The 8,366-nt window shown below is 40.4% G+C and overlaps 2 protein-coding genes across 4 annotated transcripts; both read right to left on the bottom strand.

Moving 5' to 3' along the window:
* LOC104420106 (lipase-like PAD4) lies at positions 1 to 5,785 on the bottom strand. 3 transcript variants are annotated; one of them, XM_039301842.1, is made up of 5 exons: positions 5,653 to 5,785; positions 5,423 to 5,578; positions 3,746 to 4,079; positions 1,711 to 2,439; positions 1 to 1,436 (listed from the first exon to the last, which is right to left on the bottom strand). In XM_039301842.1, exons 2-5 carry the CDS (start codon positions 5,482 to 5,484, stop codon positions 615 to 617), a joined length of 1,947 nt encoding a protein of 648 aa, XP_039157776.1. In that variant the 5' UTR covers positions 5,485 to 5,578; positions 5,653 to 5,785; the 3' UTR covers positions 1 to 614. The 3 variants fall into 3 exon arrangements, with proteins under 3 accessions (XP_039157776.1, XP_039157777.1, XP_039157778.1); XM_039301843.1 differs by lacking the exon at positions 5,653 to 5,785 and adding an exon at positions 4,170 to 4,538 and having other exon boundaries at positions 5,423 to 5,561; XM_039301844.1 differs by lacking the exon at positions 5,653 to 5,785 and adding an exon at positions 4,170 to 4,410 and having other exon boundaries at positions 5,423 to 5,561.
* Positions 5,502 to 7,744, bottom strand: LOC108955218 (NAD-dependent protein deacylase SRT2-like). The gene is made up of 5 exons (XM_039301904.1): positions 7,530 to 7,744; positions 6,977 to 7,409; positions 6,460 to 6,505; positions 5,653 to 5,792; positions 5,502 to 5,532 (listed from the first exon to the last, which is right to left on the bottom strand). The coding sequence occupies exons 1-5, from the start codon at positions 7,537 to 7,539 to the stop codon at positions 5,502 to 5,504; spliced, it is 660 nt and encodes a 219-aa protein (XP_039157838.1). The 5' UTR covers positions 7,540 to 7,744.
* Between the last annotated feature and the right edge of the window lie 622 nt (positions 7,745 to 8,366).

Genomic DNA, 8,366 nt, shown 5'->3' with positions numbered 1-8,366 from the left:
CAACTCCTTTGCATCTAGCTCCTTTGCGTACGTTTCAAAACTGTTCAAGTTCTTTAAAAGTGGTTCCAACTTATTCGGGTCCTTTTCCTTTTCTGCCTTCTCAAGCCAGTCCTTTGCTTCCTCCACCTTTGCCCAAAACAAAGAATCTTGAGTCAAGCTTGCATACCGACTCCTACTCATTTTGTTGTTATTTTGTTGGGGTTCTTGTGCCGCAAGAGCAACCTTTCGATTCCACCATCTGTCCAAAATCTGGAACCTCCTATTCCTTCCATCTTGATGTAATGTCCCTTCTCCTTGTGCATATCATGACGGTAATGGCGTGCAATTTCCAATGGCTCGGCGAGGAGCATGTAGAAATGGGATGCATTGATCCACTTGGACCTGCGGTGGAAATCGTGTGAGAGTTCATTCCGTTCTGCCATGCGTATGACCTCAACCCAGAACGCGCCGAGTCTGAACAGGTTCATGTTGACTGTGGACTCCCTCCTGGATGCTGCAAATTTCTTGAATGTGTCGTAATACCCAAGTTGATCCATGGACTCGTCGCAGCGTGCCTTGTACCACTCAAGTTGTGCCCTGCAGGGCGTTATCTTAGATAATTTTCCCATTTTTCTTTAATCACAATCCATTCCACTCAGAGCAGGCGCAGAAGGTGGCTGTGGGAACTTCGACTTGAAAGCTTCCCATTTCTCAGCCCATAATGTGTAACTTGACTTCTTAGCCAGAACATCTATAGATAACTCCTTCTTCGCATCTAGCTCCTTTGCGTACGTTTCAAAACTGTTCAAGTTCTTTAAAAGTGGTTCCAACTTATTCGGGTCCTTTTCCTCTTCTGCCTTCTCGAGCCAGTCCTTCGCTTCCTCCACCTTTGCCCAAAACAAAGAATCTTGAGTCAAGCTTGCATACCGACTCCTACTCATTTTATTGTTATTTTGTTGGAGTTCTTGTGCCGCAAGAGCAACCTTTCGATTCCACCATCTGTCCAAAATCTGGAACCTACTATTCCTTCCATGCTTGATGTAATGTCCTTTCTCCTTGTGCATATCACGACGGTAATACCGAGCGATTTCCAATGGCTCGGCGAGGAGCATGTAGAAATGGGATGCATTGATCCACTTGGACCTGCGGTGGAAATCGTGTGAGAGTTCATTCCGTTCTGCCATGCGTATGACCTCATCCCAGAACGCGCCGAGTCTGAACAGGTTCATGTTGACTGTGGACTCCCTCCTGGATGCTGCAATATTCTTGAATGTGTCGTAATACCCAAGTTGATCCACGGACTCGTCGCAGCGTGTCTTGTACCACTCAAGTTGTGCCCTGCAGGGCGTTATCTTAGATAATTTAATAGCTAGATGAGCATTATTCAGGTTCGGTGCACGTCCCATGTGCCGAGCTATCTGCAGGCAATCTTTAGCTGGTTCTGAAATATTGTTATCCTGCACGGTGATAATAACACAACCCACAAAGTGAAGACTAAAACTTATCATTCAGCGATAACCAAAAAGATGTCTTAGTATAAATCTACGTCATTCTGCATGCATTTGGATTAGAGAGTGAATAGAGTGAAGGAGAGCTCTGCTCCACATATTAGAGAGTGACTGCTCCAAGAAAATCCTTCCACAAAACAAGGGCACTGATAGACTATTTTAGAGTTGTATTAGAAAGCCAAGAAGATAGTGTCTCGTGTGGATTTGAGAAGCCTTTAATTACCTGTGGATCTATTCCTAAGGATTGTGATGCCAAGAAGACACCAGCTTCGTAGCTTGACTCGGAGAGGCCATTGATGTTTATCCTTTTCCGGAATTGCAAAGAAAGTAGTGTTGTATAATACCTATACTTCAGATGATCCAGAAAACACTTTCGATGATCCTCAAAACTGGAAGCTGGAGAGACTATCTCGAGCATCAAATGCATCATCTTAACAACAGATGTTGCATTATCCAGGCAGATTGCTCCCTCTTCTGAACAGAATAGGTAGCTACCCAATGGCCAATACAAGCTGTTCTTCACTCCTTCTGATTGTGCAGCATCTTTAATGCAAGCCTTGATGTTGCCGAAGAATTCATCGAAATTTTGTTTTCGCAGTTCTCCAACAAACTGGTCTAAAATGGGTGAAGCCATAGCGACTTGCCAAAACTGAAGCAGCAAGTGCAGTTGAGGAGTCAAGGAGGTTAGTGGAGCGAAGAACAGTTTCGGTACTACATCGTGCTTCGAGACAACATGACAGAAGCTCCCGCCCCATCTTTCTCGGAGAATGGCTCGGCAAAGGGACTCATTGCCAAGCAAGGGAGTGCCGAAGGTGAGGCAGAGGACTGAGATGGGAGAAGCAATGGGCTGTAGACGGGAGAGGAGCCAAAGAGCAGTGAGAGATGCGGTTGTTGCTCCAAAGGAATGGCCAGTGAGGATAATCACCTTAACTCTAGCCAGAAATTCCTTAATCTGCATGCAGGAAGCAGCTCAATGCTTGAAGGGTTTTGTGTTTTTGGCTCTCAGAATGAAAGCAAGAATTGAGGAAAACTTAATACATGCATGACCCAAGGGCATTTTGATTAGTTCAAATATGCTGGATGACTAATGTCATTTGACCCCCCCACCCCCCAAAAAAAAAAAGAAAAAAAAGAGAGGACTATGGAGACTACTATATTGACAGTTTACTGCTGCAAACTACGATGAAATAATGGCTCTGTAGAAAGATTACATCTAGATTTTCAACACATGACCCAGGAATACGATAAATGAAGAACAAAAATAACCTAGATTAGTAATTTAGTATTGTCCAAGAACTGTCCAATGTATATATCTACTGCACCAGCTTAATCTCTCAAAACAGATTCCAGCAGTCATACACAGTTCAATAAGACTGTCCAGCTGTTTGTAACCAGTAAGTTAAACAAAACAAATATGGTTCTTCTGAAGAAAACCTTGATAGTTAATGCATCTTTGTTGCTCTCAGATAAATTTGCTTTTTTTCTTTCTAGTGGAAAAGAAATCAGCAGCAGGATTTCCAGAATGAGGGATAGCCAATAGATTTTCAAGAGTTCTTAATTAATTACACCCTCACATCACCTTCACATATAAGGGTTAAGAATTAGTATCTTAATTTGCTTTCTATGTAAATTTTAAATCCTACCAAATCCATTCAAATTAGTAGGAGGGTTTGTGGAATTTGTGTATTTTGCAGTGAGTTTTTCCAGATAAGGCCTTGAAAAAATTAAATCACATTAGATTAAATTAAATAAATATTAACTTTGCTAAAAAAGGAACGTTGCAATCTCATGCTGTCAAACTCAACACTCTTTTCTTCTTGTTATCAAGTGCGTGGAATGAACTCACTGTTAAAAGAAGAATAGAAGACCCTGCAAGCAAGCACTACTGAGGAAGGAAAATGCAGAGACGCCACCTCATTAAGTACTGTACACTTATAATTCTGCCATGCAAAACTTGATACATTTCCTGCCAACCGCCCTTATCTTGGTTCTTTTCTGCTTTGAAAATAAAATAAAACTGCGGCTTTTTGCACCCTTGAAATGTCATATTGACATGTAGTAGGTCCGGACTAAACAATCCAAATTATGAAACACAAGATGGGTAATGTCCATAGGCCGATTAATTTATCAGGAGGTGACTGAAAGCTAAACCATAATTTCATGAAAGTTGATGTGACGGAATTACCCAGAAAAGAACTAAAGTCATGTATGGTCAGACTTCTAAGTTGAAGTCAAACAAGGCAAAAGTGACTGTGCACCTGGTTTTGGAAATCCTCTTGCTGGTAAAACCCCAAGAAGAGACGGACAAATCCGGCGTCCACCTTGACTGTCCCCTCACTATTGCTGTCGCAACTCAACAGCGAGAACAGATCCTTGCATCCACACTCGCCCAGCGGCATCAGGGTCCCACAGCTCGGATAGGAACCATCAATCTCCTGGACGCCTGAGAACGCCAGGTACCCAACCTCTCCACATTGGTCCACCACAAAGCTCCTCGGAGCAGTGGAGTTCGCAAAGCTGCACAGCCTCCACGACTCCTCCAAGAAGGGTGTTGACGCCAGGAAACTTGCCAGCATCTCGCTGCTCTCGAACCTACATCAGTAAACACAACTGGGTGAGAAAGGAGGCACTTCAACATCCGGTGATAAAAGGGCAACAGAGAGAGTTGGGTTTGTCACGCACAGTGAAGACTCGGCCTCCATGGAGAGTGCTTGAATTTTCCGTTCTCAGTTTCAAGCATGAAGGTCTGGCCTCGGGTGCGTTTGTGAAAATGTCTAAATGGGAGTGGATTGCTCTGAGAGTTGAGAGCAGCTATATGACGGAATGGCGGGCCAGCGAACTAAAGCCTAAGATGGGATTGCTTGTCACAGTGATGGTTCTTTGCAGATATGGCGAAGAAAAGGAGTTGAATGTAAATGACTTTCTGAGAAGAAGATGAAGGGCAGTCAACGGTCAATTACTATGTTATCATGGGGCAATTGCTCTATTCTTTGATGGCCTTTTTGTAGGAAAGATATGCAGCCACCTCTCAAAGAACATTCACGAAACTTCCTAGGGTTTAAAAACCAAAATAAACAAGGTTTAATACCACGAAAAATCTTTGAAATGATACATCTGTGACAAATTTACTCAAAATTAATTATTTGACCACTAGAAACCCTAAATTGGTACACTCATGAAAAATTTGCCCTCCACTACTTTCCATTAAATTTTCCCATTAAATTGCTCAGTTAAATGATACGTGGCAGTTGGCAAATGTACCAATTTAGGGTTTTACCCTTCATTCATCACATGTATACCAGTTAGTGGTTTTGAGTGATATTAATTCAATTTACCGGAAACTAATTGTAAAAAATGTACCGGTTTATTTAATTAATGCACGATGCAGGTCGTGATAAAGTACAGCTAAGTATCAGATACACACTATAATCCAACTACAAAGTGCACCAAACTTCTCTGAGATGCCACAGAAACTTTACTTATCTGTTTACTCCTACTTTTAAAACAATAAAAGAGGTCCATCAGCACATTGTATGCCAGTAAATCATCTTGAAAATGGCCAAACAAGCACATTTAAAAATCTCTTTTCCTTTTTTTTTTTTTGGTGGTGCAAAGTAAACCCTAGTAAAAGGAGATAAACCTACATAGGGACAAGAAATGAGAAGAAACATTGGAAGACCGTGGCTATTTCATATTAAATCTTTCATTCCTAGATATGACCCGAAGGAACATCTTTTCAAAAAAATTGGGAAAGAGCATATTAATTTGCTTTTGCAAAAATACTTGGACCATGGTAATACATTGTCAACTTCCCTTTTCAAATAATATAGACGTAAGTAAGAAGACATACTTGACCTTCGATTCAACATTAAGGAGCTAATTACCTCAGAAATGCTACAAAAGAAAAATGTAAAATGTAGATGACAGATCCTTACATCTGGTTTAAGCACCCCCACCATATTTTTGGCACTAAAATCCTCCTCCCAGAATTTCTCATCTATCTCAATGTCACCATCAGGCCTCCGCTTCATACCAAAGCTCTTGTCTGAACCATGGTTTCCATTATCCAAACTTTCTATTGCAGCTGCCCACTACAGCAAAACAATCACCTCATCTAAACTTTTTCCTCCAATTTCTGAAAATGTCATAAAATTTCGACATTTACCTGTCAACATTTTGGGTAATCATAAAATCTATTTGACCAGCCTTTTCTAGCGACGCAAGGGCATAATGAGCTGCACTAAGCTGTGCTGCAATAAAACTTCTCCATCCAGCATAGCTCCTTGCCCAATATCGCCTACAGGCCTGTTTAGAATGAACAAATTCCCAATGAATTGTCATCGAATTAAAGTCAAATAATGAGAGCTGCTGAAGATCTTAGACACAGTTAGACACTTAAAAAGATGAAAACAACAGAGAAGCCTCAAGAAGAAACTGAAAAGATCTTATTAAAGCAAGAACCGATAACAGGTCTTCTCCATATGCAAAATCAGCTAACTACAACACATTATTGTACTTTCCATGGTATCATATTGTTTATAACAACCGAAATCCAACAAACTTACTTGAATGTCCTCCCTTATTTTCTTAGGCATGACCCCAATCCTGATTTTATGCTACTTCCATAGGCACATTCTAATTGAAGTATCCCAAAGACGTTCACGTGACAAAAATGTTCCCTATGGAATATGCTCTTTCAATTAAATGAGCTGGCTTCCAATTCTCACCACCTATTTTATTTCTGCCTCTTCCTTAATTTGTATATATGTACTAGAGGACCCTTCAATTTCAAATTTATCCTCCATATTTGCTTCGTCTCTTCATAATAAGCAGAGTGTTACTATTTACATAATGAAATCAATAAACAGAGAGAGAGAGAGAGAGAGAGAGAGAGAGAGAGAGAGAGGGAGGGAGGGAGGGAGGGAGGGGAGAAAAGCGAAGCTGCAAATCCCAGCACATGCCTTCAGATCACCTGATGGGTAATTGGCCTGTAATCTGCGCTATAAGCCCCATTTGGACTGCAAAAAACAAATAAAGTTGGAAGGGTTTGTCTTAGCTATGAAAGAACCAGTCAACATATATACAATGGAGACAAGATTACAAATTGTCACATTCAGTATGAAAGCTTAACATGAGAGTGCAATCATACAAACATGACCACATATGCTGAAAATAGATATATACCACAAGGTTATGCAGAGTGCATTCCTTGAAGACTAGTGTTACGCATGAAAAATGATGCAGCATCACAGCAAGATCTATCTTCCAGTTCTTCCCAGTCACTTAATTATCCAAATTAAAAGATATAGAATAGCCATGAAAACATACTCAAACCATCTTTGATATAATTAGTTTAAAACAAATTAATGAGAAGAGTGGCTGTTATATCTCAAATTAACCAGAATGAAATATCTCCACCCATCAGTGACTTCTATCCATTGAAATGTCCGCGATATGTAAAATATCATTCTAAACATCAACAAAAGAACCTTCTATAATCAGGAATACCATACTCCGTGCTCATTCCAGCTCCAGTCAAAACCACAAGCTTCGTACCACAAGCCAATTTAGACAAACATAGGTGAGCAAACATGAATTTAGTCATGGAACAAGACCCTTGGGAACATAAGTAAAAGTATGATGTCATCGCAGGCAAAGGGCAAAAAAAAAAAAAAAATAAAAATTCTAGAGCGGACTTTGATTCAAAAAACCGATGCAAAGAATCGGTATCCTTAAGGCTTGGAGGATCTGAATCAGGCACCATTTTCTTGTCCCTCGAGAATTTGGGTGGTGCTTTCGCCGGATTCCCCGAAGAAACCCCAGGGACCGATATGCAGGCATTTATGCGAACCGACCTTGCGAAAATGACCCTCCCAGTTCTCACACAAAGGTTCGAAACCTTATTATAATCACACAGAGCCTCTACAAAAAACCCGAAAACCGCTCATCAGCACGACAGCGTCAATCAAACGACAATCTATTTCACGACGAACGACTCAAAACTGGACCCAGATAACGGAAAACACTTGCCGGCAATCTTACCTCCCAGCATTTGCCTCAAGCCCGTAAAAGTCTGTACATGCAAAAACGCGAATGATCAATCGCAGGACCGACAAACGACGCCAAATTGCAAACCCACATTTAAAAGCAGATGTTTTCCACGAATTCGAAGACAACAGATCGAAAACAGAGTACTCCAAAGAAACCCAGATGATAAGTTGAACTAAGTACGAATTCAACCACAGAAAGAGAGGGAGGGTTACGTGAAGGAAGGAGGAATGAGAAGGCTAATGGAGGTAATCGTCATTGCGAAGAAAGAGTAGAGAGACGCATTGAGCGCATCGGCGACCGGTTCAATTCAGGCCATTCACAACAGGAGGCCACGTTCCATGGCCCATCCTAGAAATTTCAGATCTAACTCTATTTTAAGAATATACTCAAGTCGATATGAGTCGGAAATTTCGCATGAATAAGAATTAGCGAATTCAAAATCTTAGTAACTTATGCAGTAAAGATTAGTTATTTGGAAAATTATGAGCTAAATTAGGTGATTTAGTAAGTTATTAATAAAGTTACATAGACTTACCAATGCTCGTAAAAAATTTACCAACATGAAATAATCAAATACTGTTTTGGCACGGACCAATAGAATTCCACTATTTGGGGAGGGTCCATTAGAATAAAATTTAACTGTAATGTTCCCAATTTGACATTTCCTTATTCCTACAGGTTATTGCATTTCATCACCAAAAAAACAAAAAAAAAACAAAAAAACAAAAAGAAGTTCTCTATGAAATATTAAATATTTTCCATGATCTAAAATATTTTCAAATTAGCTCAGGGATTCCATTGAATATGTACCAAAATTTTAAGTTGTGC

The sequence above is a fragment of the Eucalyptus grandis genome, chromosome 9, assembly GCF_016545825.1.
Source record: "Eucalyptus grandis isolate ANBG69807.140 chromosome 9, ASM1654582v1, whole genome shotgun sequence".
Lineage (NCBI taxonomy): Eukaryota > Viridiplantae > Streptophyta > Magnoliopsida > Myrtales > Myrtaceae > Eucalyptus > Eucalyptus grandis.
The sequence above is the reverse complement of the archived record's forward strand: the minus strand, read 5'-3'. Positions and strand labels throughout refer to the sequence as shown.

Coding starts and splice junctions, on each gene's coding strand:
- LOC104420106 (XM_039301842.1), bottom strand. CDS start 5,484: ATGAGAAATTCTGGGAGGAGGATTTTAGTGCCAAAAATATGGTGGGGG. Junction 4,080..5,422: donor TGGGGGTGCTTAAACCAGAT/GTAAGGATCTGT, acceptor TTACTGATGTAG/GTTCGAGAGCAGCGAGATGC. Junction 2,440..3,745: donor AAGAGGATTTCCAAAACCAG/GTGCACAGTCAC, acceptor TCCTGCATGCAG/ATTAAGGAATTTCTGGCTAG.
- LOC108955218 (XM_039301904.1), bottom strand. Junction 5,793..6,459: donor ACAGGCCAATTACCCATCAG/GTGATCTGAAGG, acceptor CATTCTAAACAG/GCCTGTAGGCGATATTGGGC. Junction 5,533..5,652: donor ATTACCCAAAATGTTGACAG/GTAAATGTCGAA, acceptor ACCATGGTTCAG/ACAAGAGCTTTGGTATGAAG.